General features: G+C 42.1%; 9 protein-coding genes across 21 annotated transcripts in view; 4 read left to right on the top strand and 5 right to left on the bottom strand.

Annotated features, from left to right (window-relative positions):
• Window positions 1-1,593: 1,593 nt before the first annotated feature.
• Window positions 1,594-6,797, top strand: LOC119547550 (protein TRC8 homolog). Of its 2 annotated transcripts, none has more exons than XM_037854453.1 (7): window positions 1,594-2,645; window positions 3,316-3,886; window positions 4,087-4,627; window positions 4,702-4,876; window positions 5,075-5,271; window positions 5,336-5,536; window positions 5,707-6,797. In XM_037854453.1, exons 1-7 carry the CDS (start codon window positions 2,219-2,221, stop codon window positions 6,043-6,045), a joined length of 2,451 nt encoding a protein of 816 aa, XP_037710381.1. In that variant the 5' UTR covers window positions 1,594-2,218; the 3' UTR covers window positions 6,046-6,797. The 2 variants fall into 2 exon arrangements, with proteins under 2 accessions (XP_037710381.1, XP_037710389.1); XM_037854461.1 differs by having other exon boundaries at window positions 1,595-2,645; window positions 5,090-5,271.
• LOC119547568 (F-box/LRR-repeat protein fbxl-1) lies at window positions 6,711-11,155 on the bottom strand. Of its 6 annotated transcripts, none has more exons than XR_005219233.1 (7): window positions 9,144-9,369; window positions 8,402-8,726; window positions 7,731-8,349; window positions 7,485-7,652; window positions 7,223-7,426; window positions 6,977-7,167; window positions 6,711-6,914 (listed from the first exon to the last, which is right to left on the bottom strand). XR_005219233.1 is itself a non-coding variant. In XM_037854499.1 (7 exons), the coding sequence occupies exons 2-7, from the start codon at window positions 10,259-10,261 to the stop codon at window positions 7,032-7,034; spliced, it is 1,536 nt and encodes a 511-aa protein (XP_037710427.1). In that variant the 5' UTR covers window positions 10,262-10,367; window positions 11,057-11,155; the 3' UTR covers window positions 6,711-7,031. The 6 variants fall into 6 exon arrangements, 5 of the variants coding, with proteins under 5 accessions (XP_037710427.1, XP_037710412.1, XP_037710418.1 ...); XM_037854499.1 differs by lacking the exon at window positions 9,144-9,369 and adding exons at window positions 10,178-10,367; window positions 11,057-11,155 and having other exon boundaries at window positions 6,711-7,167; XM_037854484.1 differs by lacking the exon at window positions 9,144-9,369 and adding exons at window positions 10,178-10,367; window positions 10,742-11,138 and having other exon boundaries at window positions 6,711-7,167.
• Window positions 11,156-11,801: 646 nt separating this feature from the next.
• LOC119557404 (protein Diedel-like) lies at window positions 11,802-12,265 on the bottom strand. Its single transcript, XM_037870155.1, has one exon. The coding sequence runs from the start codon at window positions 12,248-12,250 to the stop codon at window positions 11,903-11,905; it is 348 nt and encodes a 115-aa protein (XP_037726083.1). The 5' UTR covers window positions 12,251-12,265; the 3' UTR covers window positions 11,802-11,902.
• A 1,717-nt stretch (window positions 12,266-13,982) lies between these two features.
• LOC119553339 (protein Diedel-like) lies at window positions 13,983-14,333 on the bottom strand. The gene has a single exon (XM_037863678.1). The coding sequence runs from the start codon at window positions 14,331-14,333 to the stop codon at window positions 13,983-13,985; it is 351 nt and encodes a 116-aa protein (XP_037719606.1).
• A 594-nt stretch (window positions 14,334-14,927) lies between these two features.
• LOC119554697 lies at window positions 14,928-17,208 on the top strand. Of its 3 annotated transcripts, none has more exons than XM_037865711.1 (4): window positions 14,928-15,044; window positions 15,856-16,199; window positions 16,483-16,550; window positions 16,615-17,208. In XM_037865711.1, exons 2-4 carry the CDS (start codon window positions 15,874-15,876, stop codon window positions 16,974-16,976), a joined length of 756 nt encoding a protein of 251 aa, XP_037721639.1. In that variant the 5' UTR covers window positions 14,928-15,044; window positions 15,856-15,873; the 3' UTR covers window positions 16,977-17,208. The 3 variants fall into 3 exon arrangements, with proteins under 3 accessions (XP_037721639.1, XP_037721632.1, XP_037721648.1); XM_037865704.1 differs by having other exon boundaries at window positions 14,932-15,013; XM_037865720.1 differs by having other exon boundaries at window positions 14,986-15,086.
• Window positions 17,209-17,541: 333 nt separating this feature from the next.
• LOC119563405 (signal peptidase complex subunit 1) lies at window positions 17,542-18,110 on the top strand. Its single transcript, XM_037876771.1, has 3 exons — window positions 17,542-17,667; window positions 17,722-17,868; window positions 17,926-18,110. Exons 1-3 carry the CDS (start codon window positions 17,644-17,646, stop codon window positions 18,046-18,048), a joined length of 294 nt encoding a protein of 97 aa, XP_037732699.1. The 5' UTR covers window positions 17,542-17,643; the 3' UTR covers window positions 18,049-18,110.
• LOC119563404 (tRNA-uridine aminocarboxypropyltransferase 1) lies at window positions 18,049-19,156 on the bottom strand. The gene has a single exon (XM_037876770.1). It carries the CDS (start codon window positions 19,081-19,083, stop codon window positions 18,106-18,108), a length of 978 nt encoding a protein of 325 aa, XP_037732698.1. The 5' UTR covers window positions 19,084-19,156; the 3' UTR covers window positions 18,049-18,105.
• Window positions 19,157-19,438: 282 nt separating this feature from the next.
• LOC119545753 (uncharacterized protein C2orf42) lies at window positions 19,439-23,075 on the top strand. The gene is made up of 5 exons (XM_037851591.1): window positions 19,439-20,387; window positions 20,458-21,090; window positions 21,150-21,479; window positions 21,544-21,655; window positions 22,486-23,075. The coding sequence occupies exons 1-4, from the start codon at window positions 19,518-19,520 to the stop codon at window positions 21,652-21,654; spliced, it is 1,944 nt and encodes a 647-aa protein (XP_037707519.1). The 5' UTR covers window positions 19,439-19,517; the 3' UTR covers window position 21,655; window positions 22,486-23,075.
• Window positions 23,076-23,695: 620 nt separating this feature from the next.
• Window positions 23,696-27,708, bottom strand: part of LOC119545752 (tyrosine-protein phosphatase 99A) — a 119,699-nt gene continuing 115,686 nt past the window's right edge. For 3 of the 5 annotated variants that reach the window (XM_037851586.1, XM_037851587.1, XM_037851589.1), the window contains 6 exons: window positions 27,177-27,466; window positions 26,690-27,030; window positions 26,455-26,621; window positions 25,837-26,392; window positions 25,510-25,778; window positions 23,696-25,371 (listed from right to left, as the gene is read on the bottom strand). In XM_037851586.1, coding sequence (XP_037707514.1) covers window positions 24,378-25,371; window positions 25,510-25,778; window positions 25,837-26,392; window positions 26,455-26,621; window positions 26,690-27,030; window positions 27,177-27,466 — 2,617 coding nt within the window. In that variant the 3' untranslated portion in view covers window positions 23,696-24,377. The remainder of the gene's footprint in view (window positions 25,372-25,509; window positions 25,779-25,836; window positions 26,393-26,454; window positions 26,622-26,689; window positions 27,031-27,176; window positions 27,467-27,708) is intronic. The other 2 variants (XM_037851588.1, XM_037851590.1) reach the window with 2 other exon arrangements.

Raw genomic sequence — 27,708 nt, 5'->3', positions numbered from 1 at the left:
ATATGTAATTAATAATAATTAATTATACTTTATTTCTTAGAAATTACAGCTTCTTGAGTTTTAGTTCTTTCAAAAATCCTAGATTAGACAATAAATAAACGAAACCTGTAAAATATATTTACAAATCTTTAAATAAAAGTAAAGAAAATATATAGAAAAATTTAAAATATATATGTACTCATGTAACATTTAGCACAACCACTTTCAAAAATTCAAAATGGAATGCTTTTGAAAAGTATCAATATTAGTTTTAGATCTTATATTTATCAAATCAGTTCCACCTTCCAAAAATATACTTCAAATAAATTAAATACATCTTAAAAATCATCCTTTAACAGAAACTAAAGTACCCTCAATACCCTTGGCTTGAAAAATCGACAAACATGCATTCTTCGACTTAGGAACCGGCTGTTTGTTATGACCTGTGCAGTTTGTTTTAAATTCTTGTGGCGCGGCATGAAAAATCAATTATGTTAGTTGAACTTTCTAAACAATTGCGCATAATTACGAGCGTTGCGTTGGGGACGAAACCAAAGCGAAACCGAAATGCGGACTGCATTGCATTGCCGTTGCCTCAATTTGTGCATTTGCATAAGAGAAGGGTTGGGGAATTTTCCAGGGGTTTTGTGCCACAAAACAAACAAGAAGGAACAACAATTAAGGTCCCAAATGGCAAAAGTTAATGACCGAACAATTGAGGAAATTCACATAAATGGCTTCGGAGGCCTGTGGATACGAATTAGAATTGGGCACATTTGAAAGAATGTCTGAAATGCTTTACCGGGTATCGTTTTCAGAACTAGGAACTGCGGGCATTTCAAGAAAAATGTGAAACGGACATGATTTTTGAAGGAAAGTCAATTGCAAATCGCACAACGCAGCACACTTAATTTTTTTCATATATTTTAAGTTAATTTAATAACTTAGGTTTAGAAACATACTCCTTATATCGATTTAAATAACATGAGTCATAACTTTAATATAAATAAACTTTAATCGTGTTAGTCGGTATCCTAAAACTAATATATAAAACTTAGCCTAATCATTCGCAATTAAATTTAAATTCTCCATGCGACGCGCCAACTTAACAGCAGCGCCAGTTATCGATAGCCAAGATAGCAGCACCTTCCAACACTGTTTACCAACAGCTGTTAATTTACTGTAACATAAAACAGAACCATCTCTATAATGTAAATTTAAATAAAAACTTTTAGAAATGCAAAATTACATAGCCTTAATATTAAATATAAAATATATGTATTTCATATGAAATCTTAAAAAATGTTTCCGATGCTCCCCCTCCCCCCATGTAATCAATTTATTGAGAGCGTAATCATTTGACTGGCATGTAATATATGGACAGCCCCTAGGGTTTTTCTTTATCTCTTATTATAATCGTGAGAGGAAACAAAAATAAAGCAAAACATATCACATCACATTATTGGTTGATCAGAGCTGGAAAATCTGAAAAAAAACTTATTTGCTTGTAATGGTTGTTTACTTATACTATCATTTGTTCGATTTAGAAAGTGAATATTAAAGTGAATACAAAATCTGATTGTTATCGCTCAGAAGGCTAGGCCTGACCCTTTAGAAAATATTTTTTAAATCAATTAATTAAAATTTTCAGTACTCCCGTCCGACACGCACGAACACGCGCCATCACACTCTTTGATTGCCAGCGCAATTTCAAAAATCGCCGGAAGAGCGCCAAGCAGACAGCTGGATCGGACTATCGATAGCGGGGAGAGAGGCAGTCGTTGGGCAGCACTGGCCTCAAAGCCGATAGGCGGCCGCGCCAATCGATAGCTGGGTCGCAGAAGGAGGAGGAGAAGCAGAGGAGAAAAACAAAAACCAATTGTGAAAAAGTGTAAAGTTGAAATCGAGGGAGAATTGTGTGGGCAAAGCGGAGGATAAACGACGAACCTGCCGAATCGAAACGAAACCTACCTTTAAACACTAGGTTTTCTAGGGCTAACCAGCGGGAGATTTGCACCTGCTGAAAGGCACACACACAAACACACACGCGGACTCACACACACCCAAATCGTCATTCTCCCCTTACTTTTTTTTTTTTTTTTGCGAAATCCAAGACGAAGGCGAAATCCACAACAAATGCAGATTGGAGCTTGATTGGTTTTTTGCGATTAGTGCCGAGTCACGCGGGATCAGTATAGTTTTGGGTGCAGAGAACCGTAGCCATAATACCAGGACCAGCATGTCCGTGAGGACGAAGGTTCTCGGCCTGGTGGACGTGATGATGCGCGTTCCGCCGATAATGGTCATCGATGAGATCCTGAAAATCGGCATGGGCCTGCCCACGCGACTCTATCCGGACAAGGATAAGGCCAGTGCCGGCATAGACCCGCCCACGGAATCCCCACCAGAGTCATCCAACCAGAATCCCCTCGCCAGCATCAAGGAGTTCTTCGGCCTCGGTTCGGGCGATGGTCTCGCCCAAATGTCCTCCGCCGCATCCGCTCAATCTGCCCTGGAACAGACCATCGAAAACGCCTCCCGAACCGCCAAAAGCCACGGAATGCTCAGCTCCGTCTTCAACACCGTCATGGACGAACTGTCCCAGGACCAAACGCTGGCGGATGTGCTCAGCATCACCACGGTCAAGTTCGTCATCTGCCTGTTCGGTGAGTCATCCACAAGGGTCACCTGGAAACATCTCTTGGGCTGGCACATACACGTCATGGTAGCAGAAACCTGGTTTAATTGCAAAATGTGTTCCGAATTGTATGGTTATATTGCTTGTCTTGAAGCTCTGTAAGTTAGTATTTGAGAAATTTGTATATTTACACACGATCCAAGATACAAGATCATTGTTAAATCCCACTTTTCATTTATTTTTGTAGGGGCTTTTAATCGCCTTCAATATTATCCTGCTTTCAATAAGCTCTCATTAACTTCAAAAATGTTACCAAGTAAATGAATTAAGAATAGATAGTGAAGAAGTGGCAGATAACAAATTATCATGCATTTCTTTACCACTCTTTTAATTAGCATTATCATTCTGAATAGTAAATAATGATCGCAGTATTGAATGAAATGCTTAATTCTGATTAAAAATTGATACACAAACATATGATTGAAAAATCTCATTTATTGTAAGCTGTAACATGTGACGAAAGGCAAGATTTATTCTTATAAAACTAGAAACGTAAACACAGTCTATTAAAATATTCTGAGTTCATTTTTTTCGACCTGCTGACTAAACCATCTGAAATTCCAAAGGGGCGCTTATCGAGCGTACTTTGCACGCCCATAAAACGTAAACACTTGACTCATTATCTGCGTGGTTTTCAGGTTTCCTGTCCGCCGCTTGCATCTTTATGCTCTGGACCCGCCACCTGGTGATGGTCTACATGTTCCTCACCTCACTGGGCCTCACCTTCCTGTCCTACTGGTCGAATGTGAGTGCGCTGGCGCTGATGGAGCGGAGTCCCAGCATACTGGAGGATCTAATGTCGCTCAACACCACGAGATTACTCGATTCGGGCGGGGTGGTCATGTCGCTGGCGCCGCATCTAATGGCCCAGTGGTTCATGGGCATGCTGTTCGCCTACATTCACCTGGGTCCGAGATACGAGATGCTCCAGAAATCGATGCCCATCATCTTCGCTAGTCCAATTCTGGTGGCCATGCTTCCACTGCCGCCAAAAATTGTGCAACAGCTGCCATTGGTGGCCGGATTTACGCCTATCGTCCTCACGAAGATCACGCTGATGCACAGCGCCATGGAGGCGAGTCGTACGGTCTACAACGGGTATCAGTACGCCCTGAACTTTGTGTCCAACTTTGGACTGTCGGCGCTCATAGAGAATGAATGGCAAAGGCTGAATGTGCCCAACGTTTTGAGGGTTTTTTGGACCATCAGGTGGGTCTCACCAGTGGTTCAATAATTTATGTTAATCATGGCCATGGAACATTCTAATTTACGTGAAATCGTGAATGTGTCAGTGGAACATGGCCATTAGTCACCACCTAAATCTAATTAAAGCTTTGGTAACCAGTTCATCTGGCCTTGACTTAACGCATTAAAAACATAATAAACTAATTATATTTTTAAATTTGTAGGATCATTCAAGGCGGCTATGCTTTGGCCTCTACCGAGTCCGAGGAGGCCCTGGAACTAATGCCGGCTACACAGAAGCTGCTCGTCGATGGCTGTGAAACCCTGACGGCGGTTTTGGGCATGACAGGCGTCATCTCGATGATCTGCCACTACATCGGACGCGGTTTCCAGTGGTACCTGCTGACCTACGACAACGACGAGGAGAAGTCGCTGGGCACCGTCTCGGCAGTGCTATTCTACATCCTTGCTCTGCAGACGGGATTGACCTCCCTGTCGCCGGATAAACGCTTTATAAGGCTGTGCCGAAATCTGTGCCTGCTAATGACCGCTCTGCTGCACTTCCTCCACAACATCGTCTCGCCCATTCTGATGTCGCTAAGTGCGGCCCGGAATCCCTCGCGAAAACGCCATGTGCGAGCCCTAACCGTCTGCGCTTTCCTCGTGGTGATGCCCGTATCCCTGCTATACTACCTCTGGTCACAGCGATCCATATCAACCTGGCTGCTGGCGGTTACCGCCTTCTCCGTCGAGGTGATCGTCAAGGTGAGTGAATAATTTGTTTTGACAATCGTTTCTTTAACGAATTACCGATTAACTTATTATACAACCTCTTGCAGGTGCTCGTCTCGCTGGCTACCTACACGCTCTTCCTGCTGGACGCCCGCCGTCAGTTCTTCTGGGAGAAACTCGACGACTACCTGTACTACGTGCGTGCTTTTGGCAACTCCGTGGAGTTCTGTTTCGGTATCTTGCTGTTTATCAACGGTGCTTGGATCCTAATCTTCGAATCGGGTAAGTCGTCGTCCAGCGTTCCTTGTCCCTGTTACATTAACACATGAGTAAGCGATTCCATCGCCACATTTCATTGGCATTTGTGCATCGGATCCGGATCTCGTATCCAACTTGTCCGCGTCCAGCTTTTCTGTTCTGTGTGTGCATGTAATATTTTTATTTGGTTGATTTTGTGTACCGATAAATATAACTTGATAGCCCAAAATGCTACAGGCGGCGCCATCAGAGCGATCATGATGTGCATCCATGCCTACTTTAATATCTGGTGCGAGGCCCGGGCGGGATGGTCGGTATTCATGAAGCGGCGTTCGGCTGTCCACAAGATCTCTTCCCTGCCGGAGGCAACTCCTGCCCAGCTGCAGGCATTCGACGATGTCTGCGCCATTTGCTATCAGGTGGGTATTTAATTAAAGTGTAATCCAGTTCAGCATATCTGAAGATTCTTTTTATTCCAATCAGGAAATGTATTCTGCCAAGATCACGCGGTGTCGTCACTTCTTCCATGGCGTCTGCCTGCGCAAGTGGCTGTATGTCCAGGATCGTTGCCCCTTGTGCCACGAGATTATGATGTATACGGACAAGGCGGAGGAAAATGCACAGGAGGCGGAGCCATTGGCGGTTGCCCAGGCTGAACAGCCACTTCGTATTTACCCGCGAGACGTGAGTAAAAAAACGGGGGGATAATCCTGCTGTAGGAAAATACTTTACAAGTACAAGCTTTGTAACAACTTGTGGAGATATAATATATATTCATTTTACTTCTGAGGGTTGTTATTTACAATATATGTACATTACTTACTGATAATAATACCTATCTCTTGGTCTTCCAGGACGGAAACATCGCTGCTACGCCGCGACGCTCGCCAGAAAGAGTTCCAGTGGAGGTGCCAGAGGCGGCCGCCACCTCTTCCAGTGCAGCAGCGGTGATCGGGCTGGAGGCAGCAGCTGCCATTGTGGAGTCCGCAGCAGCCGTTGCAGAGGCGAGGTCTCTGTCCAACGTTCCCAGCAACGCCACTCAACGAATCAGCGCCAGCGAGAGCAGTGACGGCAGCTACATCTCAGCATCCAGCCAACAGCCTCCGCCGACGGCAACGTCGGCTGCTGCTGTGGCCACGGCGGCGGCCAGCAATACGACGCACATGTTCCGGATGTCGCAGGACCAGCAGTAATAGGATCGGATCGGAACGGGAGCGCTCGGCGTACCTTGTTTTTCTTATATATCTTACTACTTGGAAATGTACTGTGTGTTAGTGTACTTATGTAAAAATTGCAAATCTTTGTAGCGATCCAAGGCTTCTCTATTCCTTTAAAGAGCAATCTATTCCTATCACACAACGACACACACTCCCTAGAACACAAAAAACAAAAAAAACACACGACAAATAACACTCACACCTTCGATCCTCATAGGCACAGACATTAACATATAAATAAAACACGCAGCCATGCTTAATTAAATTATATACCATGCATATAATAGCGCGCTGAACGATAATGAGACGATAATTGAACCAGAGATCTATGTACGTTAAGTTTATGGTAAAAAGATGATCCAAAAATGTTGAAACACACACAAAAAAAATTAGCCCTAAGTTTGCAGCGGATAAAAACAGTGTAAAAATACCATCAGCGGATAGAAAACAAACACACAAAAAACAAAAACGATAAAGAAACATTTTATGTGGTGAAGTCTGAAAATGATTTAATCAAGTTACCAAGTAAATATAGTTAAAAACATAACACGAAATCAACACAGGAAGAATGAGAGCAAAACGATTTGAGTTGTATAATTTTGTAATGTAAAAATAACTTGAATAAGAAAATCCTTGTTTTGTTTTTTATTTAAATTACCTACGTACGTTTATTTAGATATAATGTAATTAAACGAAAGAAGCGGAAAATACAGAAAACATTAAAAACAGTCTAATGTAAGTGAAAACACACAGAAACAATTGTAGTGTTGGCTTTTGACTAGATAGGTGGGTAATCCGATGTCGGTAAACAATCATAATAACCCGATCCACAGTGCGTTTCAAAGCTGTAAGATTTTAAAATATTATTTTCTTCTGGATTAACTGAATTTAACTATTTTTTAATTGCCTTTTTTATATCCAACTTTAAGCTTTAAAACGCATTGTGTAGCCCACATTAAGCCTCAGTTGAAAATCAAATCATTGTAGTTGCGGAGCAGATGATAAGGTGACACCCGACAACAGGTGGTAGTGCGGACCACGGTGATACGATCGGCACGTTCGAAATTGGCTTTAACCGTCTCGTAATAGCGACCATCGCTGAAAAAAATAGTATTATAAAAATGTAATAGGTTATTAATCGAAGGAAACCCACCTGAGCACCATGCATCGCAATTTGAGGCACTTCACACGCAGTATATCAATGGCCTTTTGGCTTTTGTCGGAGAATCGCAAGTTATCCGGATCCCAGCGCAATTCCAGGCGCTCCAAGTTGCCGCAATTCGACGCTATGGTGTCCATCAGTTGGTCCACATGGATATTGACGCCCAACTTTTCAGCAGTGCCCATGACAATGATCCTAAGGGGTAAGATAAATATGTTATATATTATAAAATTATTCTTAATAAATCTCTTACTTGCAGTTGCCCAGCAAGGGAAGGATGCTCATCCACAGTTGATCCGTGATGTGGGGCATTCCGGAGAGGCAACAGGCGCTCAGTTGGTGACCCTGGCGCTGTATAAACTTCAGGAGACCTTCATCCGTGATGTTGTCTGAAGAGTCCAAGTCCAGGGAAATAAGGGATCTGGAAGGGTAATAATATTATAGTATTTTAGTAAAGAAATTTGAATTTAATAAATAAAATCTTTGTATTTCAGCTCACCTGGTAGTGCCCGATTCCATCCATTGTTTCAGAACGCTATCATTAAATCCATTGATCTGTCCGGCGGATAGGAACTTCAAGCTGGGGATCCTGGTTAGCATATCCACCAGGCACTCGGGCGAAAGATCCGTGGCCGTAATATCCAGTTCCTGCAGGGCGCACTTGTCCCACTCGGCCTGCATCACAAATTCGGACTTCAAGCTGGTGCCATTCATCAGCAGGCAGGTCAGGCGCTTGGATCTCTGGATCAGGGTCTTCAAAGTGGAACCGGTGACCTTGTTGCAGAAGTTAACAGCCAGGCACTCCAGCTGGATGCAGTTGGAGCTGAAGGCATCGATGTGGGAGTCGTCGATGAAGTTGATGCCGTACAGATTGATCACCCGCAAATTCGGAGTGGCCGACTTGAGCTTGTGAACATTGATGACCTCGTAGATCTCCTCCTCCTCCTCCTCGCACTTCTCATAGGTGCCAATCAGGTGGAGCACCTCCAATCCGTTGATGAAGTTGTAGATCTTGCGCATAAAGCCCTCCATGAAGATCACCTCGGAGAGACAGACGCACATGTAGCGGAGCTTGGTGGGAAAGGCCTGCATCTCGCTGAAATCGTGCAGCTGCATGGCTAAGAATATAAAAATATGTAGTTAAATCCCAAATCATCTACAAAGACCTACCTGTGGAGAAATCCAACAGCATGTGTGTCAAGTTTGGACACTTGGCAGACAGTTCGTGGAGCACCGTGTGCGTGATCAGCTCGATGGGAAGCTCGATATAGCGCAGCGTAGGACCAAATCTCACGGATATCAGCTGGAGCAGCATCTCCAGGGAGCCCACATGCAAACCAGAGACCTCCGGCCGCAAGGATACATTTTTCCAGAGACGAGTATCGTAGGCAATCTGGCGCCATCGACGACAAATCCGGGCCAGGCGACAGATCTCCCGGTGCGACAAGTACGAGAAGATGTGCAGCAGCACCTTGTCGGGCAGCTTCTCGATGGTCTGTGGGCAAGACAAGTAGTATAGTTACACAGGGAACAAAGTAATTAAAAATGTATTTATTGGGTGTTTATTTGTTAAGAAAATTACTCATTCTTTCCTTACTATTTCTCTGTATTACAATTTATTTAGATACTTTAATTTATATCTTAAGATTGATTTTGAATAATTTTTTAATTTCAAACGACAATTATATGTGAGTGATTGTAAAAGATAGAATCAAAGTAATTGGTTCTATTTGGACCGAATGTTTTGATCAAGTTCGATATAGTTTAGCATATATCCATATGGCACCTCAGATTTTATATATATTTTTCGCTTGAGTGTATTTTATAGCTCTCCCTTCTTTTCAGAGAAATATATCTCTCCTGGTTTCTGGCAAATCGAGTGTGTACTCAAAGTAATATTGAAAACTCGTACCGTATCGGCGAAGGGACTGCGAACTGTGCCATCGGACAGGTAAACCTGCGAGGCCTCGACGGCCAGCTGACCCCAGATATCGGTGGAAATATCCATTCCTTAGGCCACTCGGGTATATAGAGCTGATTGGAAAGCACTTGCTTATATAAAATATAGGTAAAAACGGAGGCAACTACGCGTGGTCTGGCCTGCCAGCTGAATATCCGTCGGACTGAGCTACTTTCGCGCTACTGCGAGACGGATTCCCATCGACATCGCCATCGGAATCTCCAAAAGAACCGCCAGGCAATAGACTCAAGAGAACCAGGCTCCTATTTATAGACGAGCGCTAGTAACGAGAGCAGTGGCAGATCTGTCTCGAATGCAACAGCTGTTCATAGGCCCCGCACCACTTACGCACTCTCCCAGAACCACCCGACCACCGAGCCACCCACCCGGTGGTGCACTTTGAGAAGCAATCAATATCATACAATAAGAGTATATCTTATAGCCAGGGATGCCATAAATGTGACCAAAAGTATGCAACAAATTATTTTAAATACAATGTTCTTTGAAAAAATCCCCAAAAACTGGTTTCCACTTTTTAAAGCATACTTTTAGCCGCCTTCTTATTTTGTGATATTACTGAGTATATCTTATAGCCAGGGATGCCATAAATGTGATCAAAAGTATGCAACAATCTATTTTGAATACAATGTCCTTTGAAAAAATCCCAAAAAACTGGTACCCACTTTTTAAAGCATACTTTTAGACGCCTTTTTATTTTTTTTTTGTGATATTACTGATGTTACAAAAGTTATGATCCTATTCCTAAAAGGTTATACATTTTCCAACAAGTAATGTAGTTCTGCTGAGCTCTAATTTATTAAAGATTATCTATTAATTTTAAGGTTGTCCTGATATTTAAAGATCGATATATTTCTCAGTGTCGGCAAAGGTATATAGAAACGCATGTTGTTTGTTGCCAAGACTTCTATATATACGTGATCGGTCGGCCGGGTTTGTTTTGTTTACTATATCTACATAGCACTTACCAGTCTCGTCTTCACCACCCCCGAGTCATGAAGTCCGATGGCCTGCGATGAGGTTTGCGCTGCCAAAACATTCCAATTATCCATCGTGGGCACTGTTCTAACTCTTGGATCGGATCAGCCGGGAAATTTTCTGTGTCTTCTGTTGTATAATATATAAGGTTTTTCTGGACCCGTGTAGTTCTAGTTCTATCTGTGGGAAATATGCAGACAGGCGCCGGTTTGTGTTGTTGTAGGAATATTTTGCAGGCGAAGTCTATAAGAAGCAAGCATGCATTCAAGAGATAAGCAATTTCTACGAGGCTTCCCCGATTAGTCACGTGGAATTCTATGCGGTTTTTAGATAACCCAATTAAATCAAATAATAAATACTAAAAACCTAAAAATATTTTAAAATCAAATAATTTAATGCCTAATAAAGCCATTCCTTAGCAAATTAAATATCCAAGTTGGGTTAAAAGCGTCACAAATACACATAATTACCCATTTGATTAATTGATCAAACAAAATTGTTAGACACACTCTACAAATAAACGAGCACGAGAACAAAAGCCATTAATTAATTACTTGTTGCCTTGCCTCGAATTGCAGTCAGTTGATTAAAATAGCGAAATTACAACAATGGCACAGGCGAATTATGCAAAATTAAGTGAACATTTTTTTTGTGATCTTTTGATTTGCGAGTACACATCAAAATTTTGTTCACCCTTTGCCTGGGTTATTTATAGTCCGATTCGCCTGGTTCTGGTCGCAAATTGCTGAGGATGCTAGTACAACGCTCGAAAATCACCGAAAAAAAACAATGCAATTTCGTAACTTTTGCACAACAATGCGGGGGGGTCAAAAATACTTGGCGATTTCACTTTTTCGATGGCAAATTACTGGCAAATTGCTTGCAAGAATCCGGCGAAAATCGATGGGTTTTACGGCATTACATGGGCGAAATTTTCCGCGTTCTCGACGGCTCCACAACTCTCTGGCAACTGAGAAAATCAGGCGTCCGCGGAAAATGGTTTATGCCAAAATCCACTCGGCTAGTTGGTCGTACTCTACAGATATGTGCGGTTTGGAGGGGTTATTCGGGGGCGATCTCTGTACAAAGAGCGAGTGCAGGCGTCATTTGGCGCAGTCGGCAGACAGACATGGCAAATGTTTTCCCATGGCGACCGGCCAACAGGGGGGCCATTCTCTAGGGGGCGTGACCGATCATTGGGAAACAGATACTATAGTATTACATTTGGGCCATTGAAAAATATATATTACTTACTTTGCGGGGTCATTTTCGAAATGGAATGGGAAGCATTTCAATTTTTTCATTTTAACTTTAAATAGAAGTTGTGTACATACTTTATGTTTTTCTTATTACTTACAAATATGCCCAAAAGAACAAGATCATTTACAAAATTTCTCGCTTCTCTTATAAACAATAAAAGTAATACCTAAAACAAGTGTGTCCCCGAAATAGTTTTAAAATTATTGGTTAGATCGTTTACTAGTAATAAATTTGTTATTAGATTTCTGAAATGTTTCTTCTAGTAATAATTTTTTTTTATTTTATAAATCACAAAATATACATTTTTTTGAAATATGGTACTACGACCAGATATTATAAACACTTTTTAAAAGATTATTGTGCTTTTTCATTTTCAAATTTATTTAGAAAATTAATTTTCTAGCAAAGCTGCTATTATCAACAAGAAGTTACATATGTACATAGCTTGTATAGATTCAAATGGGGATCCTGACAACATCGAGGATTTCAATTCCGTAGTCCCTGTTTTTTTGCACAAAGCTCTGGGTCCAATCGCCTCTCAGACATCCGCCATCGCAGTTGCAGCCAAATATGTTGCACGATGCCTGGCCGCAATATGTGCCCACCTGTTTCACTCCATCGGCGCAAATGGTGATTTCGCACTTGTGGGGATTGTACCCACTTCCTCCAACATCCTGACATTCTCCCCTGTCCATCTTAAAGGTAACTTCCTCCCTGGAAGTGCAGCATTCAGCCGCGGACTGGTCGACGATTGCCAGACAGCAGATCCCGATGAGGAGTAGGGAAACTAGTGGAGATGCCATGGCTGGATGCTTTGGGAAAACTGATACCTTCTCCTCGGTAATTCCCGATTTTATATGCTCTCCAGCGGCACCTATTTTGCTGAGGTTGCAAATATTTCCAAAGTTATTCGGAAAATTGATAACTACCCGGTTCCAACTATTTTTACTGATAAAGCAATTATAGCAGAATTTTCATGAGTAGAATACATGAATAGATTCTTACATCTATTCGAAAATGCATTGCGTTAAGAGATAAGCGCTAAAATTGTTAGGTTTTGCGGTGCAATGATTTTATTTTAGGATTTAGTAACGCCTCCCTTAAAACAATTATAATAATAATTCATACCACACGTACATACGTATGTATTAGAATCAAGTCAAAAAAAACAGAAAACGCAAGCGGTTTCAATGAATATGAGATTGTGAGGCGAACTATAGCATTTTCCTTGAAATATGGGTTCATATTGCTGTGACCTGGAAACTATGACATCAAGTTCCCTGAACCTATAAAACTATTCCAAAAAATTCCAAGAAGGCGCATAAAGTATAAGTTAAATTTTAAAAATCGAAAATGATTGAAATTTGCCTTTATTATTAATATCGTAGCTTCTGTTTATTTGTACAAAAACAGAGCAGACTAAATTTTGTAAAAAAAAAAAAAAAAATAGGAATTTGACATCAAACAATTAAGTTTGGCTTTCAAAAAATCAAATAACACCATTTAATTGGAGTTAACGATATCGATTCCGCAATCCTTGTTTTGCTGCACAAACAAGGGGTCAAAAACAGAATTTTATCTTGAAAATTATTTTAATATCTGAAAAATATGGATTTCTGAGACACCCTCAATAGTACATTTTATAGTGATTTATTATTCAATATTCATACAAAACTTAAACGTCTATAACAGCGGCGGATCTGAAGAAACATTTTTGAGGGACATTTTCGCAATTCAGGTTCGTTCAGGATATTTTATGTTAAACATGTTCAGTTTTTCAGGGAAATATAGCCCTTCGCCCCAGTAATGAGTTTCCTCTAGGGTTTCTATCCCGTATCCCAAGTTCCTCCGCAAAAAGCTCTGGGTCCATTCGCCTCTTAAACATCCGCCATCGCAATTGCAACCAAAAATGTTGCACGACCCTTGGCCACAATATGTGCCCACTCTCTTCTTTCCATCGGCGCAAATGGTGATTTCGCACCTTGTGTTATTGAGTCCATATCCTCCCACATCCTTGCAGTCTCCTGTGTCCATTTTATAAATCAATTCGGCCCTGGGGGTGCAACATTCAGCCACGGACTTGTTGACGAGTGCCGAAATTCCGAGAAGGAGAAGATAAACTAGTGATGATGCCATGCTCAGATGTTTTGACATAACTGACCATTTTTTCAGACAAATTGGGATCTTATATGCTCTCTCCTAGCACCCAGTTCCAGTACTGAATATGTAGCAATACATTAAATACAAGAGATAAGAGCTAAATTTATTAGATTTTGAGGTGCAAACATATTTATTCTAGATTTATTAACGCCAAAAATTTCCCAAAAGATAACTCAAAACACACGAATACCAAAAACGTTTCATTATATATAATATTATTAACACAAAAATGTAATATGTATTTGTTGCAAATCACATTAAATTACATTTATTAGTTTGAAAATATTTGAATCAAGGTTGATCATATATACTTTGAAGACTATAATCAATAAAAATTACAATCCTTGAATCTACTTATATTTAATTTATGCTTTTCTAGTAAGGGGACATCCTGTTAACCTTGATGATTTGGACTCCGTAGATTTCATATCTCTCCGCAAAGGTTCGGGACCAGTCGCCTTCCAAGCATCCGCCATCGCAGTTGCAGCCAAAAACGTTGCACGATCCCTGGCCACAAAACATGCCCACCTGGGCCAATCCATCGGCGCAGATCAGGAGCTCGCAAGTGTCGCGACTGACTGCATATCCTCCCACATCCTTGCAGTTGCCCCTCTCCATTTTAAAGGTCACTTCCTCCTTGGTGGCGCAACACACCGCCGTGGACTTGTGGACTAGGGCCAGACAGCAGATCCCGATGAGGAGTTGGGAAACTAGTGAAGATGACATGGTCAGATGTTTTGAGAAACTGATGATTTCCCCTCGGAAAATCGCGGTTTTATATGATCTCCAGCGGCACCTATTTCGCTGAGGTTGCAAAAATTTCCTAAGTTATTCGGAAAATTGATAACTACCAAGTACCAACGATTTTTACTGATGTAGCAATTATAGCAGAATATTCATGAGTGTTAAAAACTATTGAAAAATGCATTGCGTTAAGAGATAGCTCTCAATTGTTAGGTTATGCGGTTGCAACAATTTTATTTTAGGATTAGTAACGATTCCCAAAAAAAACCTGTGTTCATAATATGCACTTGATAGACTGGAGTTTTGAAAGCTAAAATTAGAATCGTACAGCTGAATTTAAACATTTTCTGTGGGGTAATAAATAAATTAATTGTAAAAGATCTTATTATTTAAAAGTGTGAACGGTTAATTTAAACGATCCCGAGTAACGGAAGTTAAATTTGAATTTGAACGATTGGCGTTGCCAGGTTGGTTAAACATATCGCACTTAACATCGTGCATAAGCACCATCGCTCTGGCCAAGCCGTTCTGATCAGAAACCATTGCCATAACAACCGTTGTTTTCAGTCGTTTTTCCACCGCCCAACCGTTCAGTTGCTGCTCTCTTGCTCGTTGCACCTGAGCCTATCTCTGTCTCCCTCTCTGCGGTGATATCGATAAACGTAGGTGTGCCTGCAGTGCGCCTGTGTGCGTGTATGTGTCAGCAGCGGAGTTTGTTGTTTATACGTTAATTCTGTAAGAAATGTGATATTAGAGGAAGTTAATTAAACAATTAACAGCTTAAGTCGACTGAAAGTGATCGCAGCAACTGGCATTCGAAAGTAACAGAAGCAAGAACAAAGTTTGTTTATATTTGGTACAGTGCGCGTTGCAACCAGTTTTGTGGGTGTGTGTGTGTGTTTTGAAGAGAGACGCCCAAAAGAGTTGTTGTTGTAAAACCTATCGAATTGTAGAACTTCATATCATTTCAAAACAAACTGTTTTTAATAGTATTAGATACTTTTTTTTACTTAACCAGTAAGATCTTATCTTTAAATATTGGGATTAGAGGAGCACCAACTAAAATTTTAGGTAATTAGGGGTGGTCACGGTCTTGAAAATATTACTATTTAAAGTCTTAGGATAGAACTGCAATATAAACTTTCAATATACCCTTGTAAACCTATTAATGTTTATTAATATATTTGGCAGGCAGAAAAAAATCTTCAATAATAGAAATGTACTTCCCCTCTTTAAGAAAATGTGAAACAAAAACCTGACCATCCACAATTCCTCTTAAGCAATTGACGTAAGCGAATTATTATTAGGTGTAATTACAATTATGTGGAATTAGAGTGCTCGAAAAGTACCCAATTAATTAGGGCTGAACCAATTGAGTGGCTACCCCAAGGATTCCCAAAGATAGCTTAGGCATGTGTTTGTTTTCCATCTTTATATACATAGCTTAATATTTTATTTCACATCTTGTACCAAAAATCCTTACTAATGAAGATTACTTATTTAGGCACTCTTATCCATCAAGATGTCGTACTCAGCGGAGCGAGCCTTGTCCTTTCTGTACCCCCTGGCGATCGTGTCCTCGCTGTTCTGCTGCATCTCATCGGCGGTGGCCTGGTCGCACTGGCGGTACGTCCTGAATGCCTGCCCGGACACCAACTGCGGATGCGTGCTCCACAGCAGGAGCACCTACAACAGCTTCGAGGGCGGAAACATCGCCTACTGCTACTTTGCCACGTACGGTCTCCTGCTGCCCCTCCTCTTCGCCGTCGTGCTGGGCGTCTATCACGGATATCGGATGTGCATCGGGCGTGGCAAGCCCAAGGCGGGCACGGCCACCATCCGGCAGCGGTAAGCGTGCCCATTTCCCATTCCGATCGAGTGTCTGGGGGTCAAGTGGGGGTTAATCGGCTTGCCGCATTTGTTTGCTCGCCAACACGGGGCGTCCAGTTTGGCCTTATGCTAATGATGACCACGCTGCGGATGATGCCAAATGACCCAATAAATCAATTAAGCACTGGAGAATATTCATGAAAAAATGGTATACTATGTAGATTGAGTAACCATAGTTAAGGGTTATTAGAAATATAATATTGGCTTATGTTTAAATATATTTTTCCTATTTTTCCAATAGCTCTGGCGACATGATTGTGGTGACCACCGAGTCCGAACTTACACCAGATGGCCTTTCTCCTTACTACTGTGAGTAGTTCATAGGAACCTTTGTATTTTAAAATAGTAATATTGAACTATGTATATTTTTCAGGGCTCCCTGCCACGGTAATCTCAGTGATAATGGCCATCTACCAACTGATCTACTCGTCCATATTCACCGACGGTTTTGAGGTGACCTGCAAGCAGTACAGAGAATCGCTTTTGAAGGAAATCCAGGGTGTGGGCAACATAGTGCCCGTGATCAAATCCCGTCTGTCGTGTGCAGCCGTCTTCGATTTCATGGACTATTTGGTGGAGAGTTTTTCCTACGAACGCAGGCGCTATGGCCGCATTAACACAGCTGCATGCCTGTATATTACTTTGGTTTTCGCCTGGATAGCTTTGTTTGCCTGGTTGATCATCTGCGTGATCAATGTCATTCACCTGCGACGCACTAAAGCGGCTAGAGTTTAGAGGTGCCAGGCCAGGAGCTGGATAATCCTGCCCACATAAAATTTGACTTGAAGAATCGAGAAAGAAACACACATCCCCCGCACATTCGCCTTATATTTAATCGTAGCCTTACGAAGCGCCACTTATTTATTAGTAGACACACATCGGTAACGTCCACGGTTCAAACCGCCATTTAAACGCATTGTACAAATAAATGTCTGAACAACGAACGATTAATTAAATCACGATATCATTTGTATTGCTCGTTTTTTATTTGTGCTACAGAAGTATTGGATATTAAATATATATTAAATGTTACATAAGTACATTTTAGTCTTAGCACTAGATTTTTTTTGTTTCAATCTGTGGTCATGTTTAATATACAGATCTAATATTTTATTTTATTTCGATTTTAGTTTTCCTTATCTTAAAATTTCCGTTACAAAAATGTTTGTTAGTGATGGTACTTTTAAAATGCGCCATGCGATAGTTTAGGTGTGTGTCTCAGCTATATTGGTATGATGTATCGGCTATATTCGATTAACTTAGCGATGGCAAAACTAGATACTAGAATATCGTCAGTAGCAATCGATAAGTTATCAATGATTTTTCACATCACTAAACGCTGACGTGCCGCAAAAATTGTTTACGTGAAAACTAGGAAGATAAAATAGAAATACCGCACAAAATGCTGGACATTCAGACACATATGGTGGGTTCTTGCATTCCTTAAACCCTAGAGTTATGATAAACCTTTTTATCACAGGACTTTGCGGGCCAGGGAAAAGCGGAGCGTTGGTCCCGGTTTATCATTACATTTTTCGGGGTTGTCGGCCTGATTTACGGAGCCTTTGTGCAGCAATTTTCACAAACTGTTTACATCCTGGGAGCAGGATTCGTGCTCTCCTCCTTGGTGAGTTCCTGTAACTAAAAACAGCTCCTTTTATAACACCCCGTCATCCCTTTTCAGATCACCATTCCTCCATGGCCCTTGTACCGTCGCAATGCCCTAAAATGGCAGAAACCCATCGATACGGATGCCAAATCCTCCAGTTCCGAGTCCGGGGATGAGGGCAAGAAGAAGAAGAAGTAGTCGTAGCCAACAGTAACGTGTATTTCTCACTATCCAATATAATATACACTTAAAAACCTAAATGGGACGTCGGTAGGATATCAAATCGTTATGATCGTAGTACTTGTGGATGAGATCGTACATGTTGGCGAAGAAAAACAGGAGATTGTCATATTGTCCGTTGTAGGGTGACATCCTACCCACATCCTCGATGGAGGTGTCTATCTTTAAGGGTGCTGCCAGTTGATGGAAGCCTTCTGTGATCTCCAGATTGTCCAATCCCCTATAGCCGCAGTTCAGACCCCACGCATTAATGTGCACTTCCAGGAGGAACTGATGGATGGCCTCAATGGTGGCCAAGTACCAACGTGGACTGCCCCGTTGATGGCGCCAAAATTGGGATAGCCGGTTTTGCAGGACCACGGTTCTTAGACTCCGAATCCTTTCATCTGCGTAGATCCCACGACTTTGGTTCCAAGTGCTGTCTATGAAAACAGCTCGACGGATGGGCAGGTTATCTAGGGTCCAGGTTTTCTTGGGCGATTCCTGATCACCTGCATGGGGTTCCTGCACCTCCACCTCGTCCATTCTCCTCCTCAGCATGGTGCCCATATGATGGCCCTTTGGCAGTCCATAGTTATCGCCTATCTGCAGCTGGACATTCCGCTCGAAAAGCTGGGGAACCGTCAAGGCGGTGGCACTGGGAAAGATTAGAACCACGCCGGGCTCCTCCCGGTAATCTGGGATATCCGGGAAAGTATAGATCCTCACGTGTTCCGGCGCCAAAACAGCCGCATGTACCGCCGAACTTTTGCCATCTATTTCCTTTTTGTGCTTGATGATATCTATTTTCAGGGGTAACTCGAGACGTGGCAGTAACTCCTCCAATTCTCCAACTGGGATATAGCAACTATAGCAGAAAAACTTCCGGGAACGATTGCAAAGTCTGCAATTGTGGCGTCCCTCGATGGTATCCAGTATTGTGTGGTCCGAAATTCGCATATTCACAAAGGGATATTTGCGGGTCCGCTGCTGACCATCCAGAGGATGCGCCATTTTAGCGGAAATCGCAAATAAATATTTAAAACTATGAATAACAAATTTCCAATACAAATTGCCAACAAAGTTATCGATAACAAACAGCTGTTCATACCAGGGCTGGCAAATACACAAAACACATGTGCGCTGGAATAACCCAAACGCTATGTCAAATAAATGTAAAATGACTGTAGAACACTTAAAATAAATGTAACAACAAAAAATTTCATTTATTGATTATAAAGCTTTTAAGATGGTATTAGTTTTTTAATGTTAATAAAACTATGTACAAAATGTAAGTAATATCACATATTAGTTACCCATCCCTGACTTCATCAGTAAATCGAACGGCCACACTACAACAAACAAACAAAACAAAAGCCGGCAAAATTGTGCAAAAAATATTAAAGCCCAAAAATATTCTATTTCATATTGAAGAAATGTAAAAAATAATGCGTGGCATTCGCAAGTGTGTTCACTGTGGTGCCATCAACGGAAATCGTGCCCAGGTCTGCCGGAACACCGAGTGCCCGCAGCGCAGGAACGTCCTGGATGCCGTGCAGTTGGTTTCCCTGCGGCCAGGCTCCACTGTCTACTCCCTGCGGACCAAGGAGAAGGAGCAACAGCCGCGTAACTTCGTGGTCATTCGGGATGTCACCCTGTCCCTGCAGCCAGATGCTGCAGTGGTGTCCAGCACGGCCGACTGTCATGTGGAGTCCTGCAAGAAGACGGGAGGGGAATCCTCCGATTGCGTCCATGTGAAGGCCTGTAGGGAACTGGGCACAGAGTTCCCAAAGGCCCAGGTGTACCGGGTGTCCCGCGAGGTCCTGTGGAACTTGAACATCAACCAGGAGCAGAAGCAACACCTCTGGCATCTCTATAAATACGCCGAGGAAGAGGAGCATCTGCCTGGAGTCCAGCGTTTGAATCACTCCACATTCGCCGTGAAATGCGAACGCTCCGAATCCTTTCCAGCCGCCCGGCTACATGTCACAGTACTGGCCAATGGCCTGTCCAAAAAAAAGAGCAGTTACGCCTGCGCCTGCCGGAAACTAAAGATCATAGTGGAACCGGACAACTCCCTAGTGATGCAGGACGAGATCTGTGACCATTTGCTGCTAGTTCTAGCCGGGATCCTTAGCTCACCCCAGGGGAAACGGGTTTATGGCCACTTCACCAGTGGTTTGCAGAACTTCTGGATGCCCTCCCAGCTGGAAACGCCACTGGGAGACGTTGCCACCGAGGATTTGAGGCTGAGTTTGAGTATGGTAGATGAATTCGATCCCCAGGTCGACATTCTCGTCTTCGGGGATCAGCTGGATGTAGGTTAAACCTTTCAGATGCATCCTTTTTAGTACCCTTTTAAACCCTTTCCTGATTTGTATACCACAGCTTCCTTTACCGGATATCTCCGATGGCGTCTTTAACCTGGACAACATGCAGGCGGCCACTTCTAGTCACAGCACCTCCAATACCAACGATGCCTTGATCCACTATGCCAACGACTCCCAGCTGCTGTCCAATTGCGATGTCTATGCAGAGCCCATTGAGTTAACCGATTGCAACATAGAACTGATGGATCAGTTTCAGCCCACGGATCAGCTGGACATTTGCAGCGAGGACATCGAACTGCCGCTGATTAGTGAACCGTATAATATCCTAGCTGCTCCGCCAGTTTTTACGGAAACCACGCCTTCAGTGGTCACCGATCAACTGCCCATTGAATTGGCCACCATATCGGTGGTTAAAAAAAAGCCAGTCAAGTTCTCAGAAATTGTGACAGAAGTTAAATCCGTAAAGCAGCCCGCTTTGCCCGCCAAAAGGGAATTGATAGTAAATAAATCGGCTTCAGCAACGTCAGTTAAGGATACTATAAGTGTAGATGCTTCGATTCAGCCAGCTTTATCTTACTCAGCATGGCTGGATCATGTGATAGAGCTGCTTAACGAAAGATTAGAGCCAATAGAAACTCCTGGGGTTGTACTTACAAAGCGCTTAGTCCAACAAAACTTCCATGTGCACAAGGTAAGTTGAGGGCATAGTCCTTGTACTCTACTTACCATCCTTTTTATATTACCTTACAGGACACCTTTTCGCACTTCTGCAAAAGCTTTAGTACTGGCGTCAAACGAAGACCCTTGGATAAGATTACTGTGATAGAATCGGGCAAATACAAAGGCCTCAACAAGTACACCTGGCATTTCGCGAGTTCTCACACCGTGAAGCGCATATTCAGTACCTCAAATATTGGGCTGCAGTTGGATTGCGCCTTCGAGCGCCATGCAGACGGTAATTTTGCGCCATATGTGCGTCCAGCTACCGAACCACATGTTCCAGGTCAGGCGAAAAAGCGTGTAGTCTACCCCAGACTCAGGCTTTATATGGTCAAGATCATCTTCGAAGTGGCTCCAAAGGTGAGTTGAGATTTGTTCTGATTTGGTCCCATAACTAATGGTAAATTATGAACCCCCCTCGCAGGATCATTCCGGCAATGGACTCCTGTTGACCTGGATCCCGGATGTCCTGCCCCGCAGCCATTTCGGCCTGATGCACGTGGAGTTCACAGTGGAGACACGGTCGCCCAGCTAGGGTTAGTTTGCAATTTGATGTTCTTTATTTTGACGCTTTCAATTTTGTCTGTTCCATTTATCATTAGTCCATTTCAACTTGTCATTGGCTTACGAGTAGCTTAGGTGTACATACATATACATACATATCTTTATATATCATTAATTTTGTTTATCGCGAGACGTTTTCCGACTTGATATCGGAGCCTCCTGCTCTCAATTGCCTCTACAAGCTGCGGGAAAGTCCCTACTTTGTGGGTCTGTAAGAGGGGCAAATTCTTCGTTCTTTAAAATCTATGGTCTGCCTCTGGGGTATTTATCTTCGTCTATTTGCTTAGCTCTAAAATCGTGGGCATGCTTACTTAAGTTCTCGCTACATTCAGCTCTTTCTTATGAATCTTTCTTTAATATTTCTTTTTTTTTGTGTATTTTATGTGTTTTTTCTTTTAATTGTTTACGCTTAACTTTGACATTCATCACATTTATAAATTGCATAACACCGTCAATTAGATAATCTGTTGTTTTGTATCGTTTTCAATTACTTTAGTTAATGTGTGAAGGTAGTTTAGTCGTGGAAAGGTTTCCATTTGCTCGAAAAGTGTGTGCAGTTTTTAATTGGGGGATTTCTGTAGAACTCTGTGTGATCATTGCTCCGTTGCAATGATGTCGATTAAGCTTTTCTTTGGCCGTGACCTACGCCACACACATACAACATTATGTACATAATGTATAGAAATATCCACCTATAGTTTCTTCGTACATGCTACTATTTATGTGTTTAACAGTTAAAATGCATAGTTTTTCCTTCTCAATATTGTATCGAAATAATATGATTCTTGTTGTTATATTACAGATGAAGCATTTGTTACCATTGCCGGTGTCAGTATGAGAAATTTACAAGCCTTTCTAGCGTATAAGTGGTCTTAACCTACGTCGGGTTAGTGCCTAAGAAACATAATCTCACAAAAATTGGTCATTAGTTGGTTAATATGTAGAGCCGCCTATTTGGTATCAGCTGACAAATGATTGGATTGAAATGCTCTCGCTTTGATACGATCAAGATTGAAGGGTGCTCCCACCCGAATCAAACCCATCTACCATCTACATATATCCTCCAGTAGTCTGACTACATTCGATTGGGTGGACACGGGATAAATCTAAGAGGAAACTGAAGGACCTTTGACATTCGTTCATTTACATAATCAGTATACATGCTTATTCAAGTTAAAGTGTACAAAAAACCAGTCTTTAAAACATGTTGTTTATCGTTTCTTATGTTTTTTTTCCATTAATACTTTACATATAAAATGTAAAAATATTCACTAAATTACTTGCGCTCTACTGCTGTGTGTTTCTGGGGTGGAGGAGATATATCTGACTACATCTGGACAATTCCAAACCATACATCTCCTTGGCCAACTCACACACGGGCATAGCTATGGCAATTCAGAGTGCTAACTTTAGCTTTAATCCCTATCCACATCGGAGATTAACTTTAAGAACTGTACAGATTAATATTACGCTGTTGTTCGGGGTCTATCAAATATGGTAACACCCTGTGCATCGATAAGAGAAAAACAAATCTTAAACTTGAGTTTTTCATTGGGGTTTTCATTTTATCTCACTTTTCACATGAATTGTATATTTTAATAATACTTTGCTTGCGATTACCTTTAGATTTACACTTAGTTGTCGCCGTTGCTTACTTTAGTTTTTACAATGTTCTTAGCATGCTCAGAATGATGGATCCTAGGTTATTCCAGTGTTTTCCTGGCCTAAGCTTATTTTTACAGTATTTTTCAGCTCGTTCAGAAGGGTGAGTCTGGTTTTCTGGACCAAGCTTATATTTACAATTTTTCTTAATCGTGATGCTCTTGTGCTTTGTGCGGAAACTGTGACTTATTTAGATTTATTTTGGGATTTACAGTGATGTGTGGTGAAAGGAGTGGCGGTTATGTGCTCCGTGTAAAGTGCTTGGTAACTCGGAATATTTGCCAATAATTCTTCTCTTTGCCTACTAAATTCGCAATTAATTTTTAGCTATGTTTTGCTTTTAATTTTTTTTGTGTATTTAACTCGAAAAAATTGATAAGAAGGCAAAAAACAATAACAGATACTAGGACGGACACTGAATCGATTCGAAATGCAAAAAGTGCTCAATCAACTAGGTTACTTCGGTAATTCAACTAATAATTATTACTTTAATAGGAGTTTTGTAGGAGCTTAAAAAATCATGGCACAAGTGTGTGCAGAATTAACCTGCATTAACGTTATTTATATATTAATCAGCGTATATAAATGATTAGACAAATATGTTTCTTTTTCATTTAATTCTACTTGTTCAATTTGTGCATTTTGCTACGTTTCCATTTTTAGATTTGCGATTATTTTTGTTCTTTACTGCTGTTTTTGACTCTTTCTTTTCCTTGTGACTAAGTGTAGGTAAAATAGAGATTATAAAAACTTAGGTTTACGATATATAAAAAATTACGGAAAGACAAAATAATTTAGGTAGTAGTTAAGAGAACAACTGAGGGAAATAAATTAAAGTAAAAGATGAGCTTACACGGCAAATGAATAATTTATGGACAAGGCGCTAGACGCTTTGTTCTCACTTAAACGACTTAAACGTTAATAAATACATCGCTATGTATACGTAAGAGTACGGATTAAATTTAAATTTAAATATTTATATTTAAACATTTATAAAATGATTTAATTTCTCTCTGTAAATTTATCTTTAGTTTAGCCTACAATATCTAAGTTTTGAGCATCTGTCGCTGCTGCGTTTGTGACGTTGTTGTTATTAATATTGTTGTTGATGATCGTTGGTGAAGTGGTTGGTGAATTGTCCGTGTTGTTCATCAGTAAATCACCAACGTTGTTGTGATGTTGATGCGTATTGTATTGTTGTTGCAGTTGCGTTTGTTGTTGCATCAGGGCCAGCATTTGTTGTTGTTGGTGTTCCATCAGATCAGCAGCGTTATTAGTAACAGTATGGAAATTGGCATTAGTAAGGGTTAAACTGTTCTGGGATGCGAGTGGTGGTATTGTAGATATTATAGGTAGGACTGTTGTTGGTGTCGTTGGAGTCGTTGGTGTTGCAGTTGCCGGTATAGCCGCTGCCACCGGCGATGTTGCATTGGCGACTGTGGGTGAAATCTGGTGGGACAGGTCGGATGGCGATGGCAATTGGATGGTCTGTGGGGATGGTATTGGAGAACTTGGTGGTGGTGTTGTTGTGGATGAATTGGAGGACAGTGGAGCGACTGTGGGCGGTAACAATGACAGAATGGGCAAGAGGCTTGGATTAGTATCGGTTGTTGGTGTGCTGACTGTCTCATGGAGTGCTGTCTGTTGCTGTTGTAGCTGCTGCTGCTGCTGCTGTGTCTCTAGGTGTTGCTGCTGCAACTGCAGCATGTGCAGCTGCTGCTGCTGCAGTATGACATGCTGTGGAACATTACCATTGCTGCATATTTTGCTATAGAGATCCGGCGTGGCCGTTGTCACATCCTCGAATTCAGTCCGAAGCGCCGTGCGCTTCAGCAGGTTCAAATTGCCAGGCAAAAATGAAAGTATGTTGTAGATGACGCGAATGTCCTCGCTGGATGTCCACACCCCGGGCCGCTTGTTGTGGTACAGCTTCGCGTACTGGTACACATTGGCCGTGCTGCAGTACTCCATCTCGATGGCCAGCGAAGAGATCGCACAGAAGGTGCACGCCTGGGCGCCACCATATCTACAAGGAATATTTTAAGAATTATTAAAAATATTAAAATAATTAACAAATCTGTTTAAATTTGATAACTATTTCTAGAATGGACTGTCATCCTGACTTTTTCATCGAGTGACCTTAATAGAACCCCTTATAACTCACCTATCCACAATGACAATAGGTCCATTGCGGTAGTCATTGCAGCGCTTGTGCACATCGACTATAAAGTCGTAGATGCTATTGGGATTGGACATCTCCGGCCAACTGGGACAGTGAAGCATCTTGACCGTCAGCTCGTAGTCGTCCTGGATCGACTGGATGACAAAGTCCCGGCTCACATAGTCGCTCTTGTTGGTCTTGTTCAGATACTTCACGCGATAGTGATCGCTCTCGATGGGGGTGGCCTCATCCGGCCAAAACTGGGCAAAGTTCTAAAGGCAAAGCGTGAATTGGTATCTATAAATGTAAAACTAATCTTCTAATACTTACTATATCATCCAGAGAGGAGAGCAGCACGACGGTCTGTGCATTGTGGTCCCAGACCATCTGCCAGAAGTCCTTTATCGTGTGCGCCATTGGATGCTGGGTGACTATAAAGTCCCTCAATCTCCGGAAGCCGTGAAGCCAGGAGGCATTGATATAATCACTACCATCTTCGCCCGGCTTGGGTGTCAAGTGCACCCGGCTGCCCTCGATGGGGAAGATGGCTCCGCGATTCTTGATCGAGTTCACCTGCTTCATGGCGGATGCAATGTGAATGTCCTTTGGCTGGAACTGGATGATGTTCTTGTACTGCTGCTCCAAGTAGGGAGTGCAGTTCTTCAGCTCCTCCACCTGCTCGGCCATCAGATTTGTCTCCCCAGAGGCGATGGCCTCCACCAGAGCATCGTGCAGGAATATGTACTGCTCCTCTGTCTGGACCAGGAAGTTCCTCTGTGCTCGAATGTGGCGCAGGAAACCGAAGACGTTCACAATCGATTTCTGCTGGATCTGCTTGAGCATGGCGTCCAGGACGATGTAGGTGCCAGTGCGACCAACGCCAGCGCTATAAAATAAGGAAATCAATTAGACATCATGTGGATAAAATAAACTGGAGTATTAACCCACCTGCAGTGCACAACTATAGGACCAGCGTCTGCAGGATTGGCAGCCGAGGATTTCTTGACGAAGTTTAGAACAGGAAGAGGATGATCGGGGGTTCCATGATCGGGCCAGTTGGTATAGTGATATTGGTAGACCAGTTTCTCCGTATTGCACTGCTTCTTCTTCTTCAGCTGGATTTATAAAAACACAAGAATTAATTTTAAAACTATTTAAGTTAAAGAAAAAAAGTAAAACCCACCTTCAAGTGCTTGATCTGCAGAGTGCGCACAGTGTACGTGGACATAACTTCCTCCTCGATAAGCTTGACCTGAATGACTCCGTAGGTCTCAACTCCATCCTTGGGCCAATACATGTCGCACTTGCGCCTTCCCCGCTCCACGAGATTGGTGATCATCACTATGATGGCCACCCTCTGCTCCCAAATCATTCGCCAGAAACAGTCAAAAGTATCGGGCAGAGGACCCTGGGTTCCAATAAAGGCATGTCCCTTTTGATAGCCATCGATAAAGTTGGCATTTATATAGTCCAGATTCTTCTTTTGTCCCGGTGTGGGATGCAAATGCACTCGGCTGTGATCATCTATGTAATGAAAACAATTTACTTGTCAGTAAGCCATAATTAACGCTTAATAAATAAAAACCATTAAAGTTTAAGTGCAGTACAAAATTACGTTGTCATAAAAAGCCTCAAGTCTATTAACTATGATTTATATAACTTGTACTTACAGGCTGTGATGTTGAGATATCGATTTTTGCGCTTATTCTCGGGGTGCTGGGAGTGCTCACAGGGCAGATCATCGCTGATGCACTCATTCTGGATGGCCTCGTACTCCCGACTGAAACCAATATCGCCATCGGCATGCAGGGAAGCCACGTGCTTGGAGAACTCGTTTACGGGCACGGCTGCGCGGATCTCATCGCCGATCTTCACGGGCACTTCCCAGTCCACTTGCGGGGCATTCGGGTGGTGTGGCGGATCGTCCAGATAGTAGTAGGCCGCATGGAAGCACTTTCTGCTGAAAAGAGTGAAGAGGGATACCAAGTGTTACAAAGGAGTGGTAAGGAAAATGTCTATTTAAATATTTAACGTGCTTTAAAGGAAGAAATTTGACTCTTTCTAAGCCAAGTTTTATTTACTTGTATTTATAATTAAACAATGTTCTATTCATGGGTGTAGTTATAAGTTTAGAATATCATTTCTACTCAATTTCTACTACAAGCAGTCAACAAGACTATCAGAGCCCAAGTCTCAGAGTTG

This window comes from Drosophila subpulchrella, chromosome 3R (genome assembly GCF_014743375.2).
Source record: "Drosophila subpulchrella strain 33 F10 #4 breed RU33 chromosome 3R, RU_Dsub_v1.1 Primary Assembly, whole genome shotgun sequence".
In the NCBI taxonomy this organism is placed as follows: domain Eukaryota; kingdom Metazoa; phylum Arthropoda; class Insecta; order Diptera; family Drosophilidae; genus Drosophila; species Drosophila subpulchrella.
Note: the sequence above shows the minus strand (reverse complement) of the source record. Positions and strands in the feature narration are given on the sequence as shown.

Coding starts and splice junctions, on each gene's coding strand:
- LOC119557404 (XM_037870155.1), bottom strand. CDS start 12,250: ATGGCATCTCCACTAGTTTCCCTACTCCTCATCGGGATCTGCTGTCTG.
- LOC119554697 (XM_037865711.1), top strand. CDS start 15,874: ATGTCGTACTCAGCGGAGCGAGCCTTGTCCTTTCTGTACCCCCTGGCG. Junction 16,200..16,482: donor ACGGCCACCATCCGGCAGCG/GTAAGCGTGCCC, acceptor TTTTTCCAATAG/CTCTGGCGACATGATTGTGG. Junction 16,551..16,614: donor TGGCCTTTCTCCTTACTACT/GTGAGTAGTTCA, acceptor TATATTTTTCAG/GGCTCCCTGCCACGGTAATC.
- LOC119553339 (XM_037863678.1), bottom strand. CDS start 14,333: ATGTCATCTTCACTAGTTTCCCAACTCCTCATCGGGATCTGCTGTCTG.
- LOC119563404 (XM_037876770.1), bottom strand. CDS start 19,083: ATGGCGCATCCTCTGGATGGTCAGCAGCGGACCCGCAAATATCCCTTT.
- LOC119547568 (XM_037854472.1), bottom strand. CDS start 9,239: ATGGATATTTCCACCGATATCTGGGGTCAGCTGGCCGTCGAGGCCTCG. Junction 8,350..8,401: donor GCTGTTGGATTTCTCCACAG/GTAGGTCTTTGT, acceptor TTATATTCTTAG/CCATGCAGCTGCACGATTTC. Junction 7,653..7,730: donor ATGGAATCGGGCACTACCAG/GTGAGCTGAAAT, acceptor TTACCCTTCCAG/ATCCCTTATTTCCCTGGACT.
- LOC119547550 (XM_037854453.1), top strand. CDS start 2,219: ATGTCCGTGAGGACGAAGGTTCTCGGCCTGGTGGACGTGATGATGCGC. Junction 3,887..4,086: donor AGGGTTTTTTGGACCATCAG/GTGGGTCTCACC, acceptor TTAAATTTGTAG/GATCATTCAAGGCGGCTATG. Junction 5,537..5,706: donor TTCGTATTTACCCGCGAGAC/GTGAGTAAAAAA, acceptor TTGGTCTTCCAG/GACGGAAACATCGCTGCTAC.
- LOC119563405 (XM_037876771.1), top strand. CDS start 17,644: ATGCTGGACATTCAGACACATATG. Junction 17,668..17,721: donor TGGACATTCAGACACATATG/GTGGGTTCTTGC, acceptor TTTTTATCACAG/GACTTTGCGGGCCAGGGAAA. Junction 17,869..17,925: donor GATTCGTGCTCTCCTCCTTG/GTGAGTTCCTGT, acceptor ATCCCTTTTCAG/ATCACCATTCCTCCATGGCC.
- LOC119545753 (XM_037851591.1), top strand. CDS start 19,518: ATGCGTGGCATTCGCAAGTGTGTTCACTGTGGTGCCATCAACGGAAAT. Junction 21,091..21,149: donor AAAACTTCCATGTGCACAAG/GTAAGTTGAGGG, acceptor ATTACCTTACAG/GACACCTTTTCGCACTTCTG. Junction 21,480..21,543: donor TCTTCGAAGTGGCTCCAAAG/GTGAGTTGAGAT, acceptor CCCCCCTCGCAG/GATCATTCCGGCAATGGACT.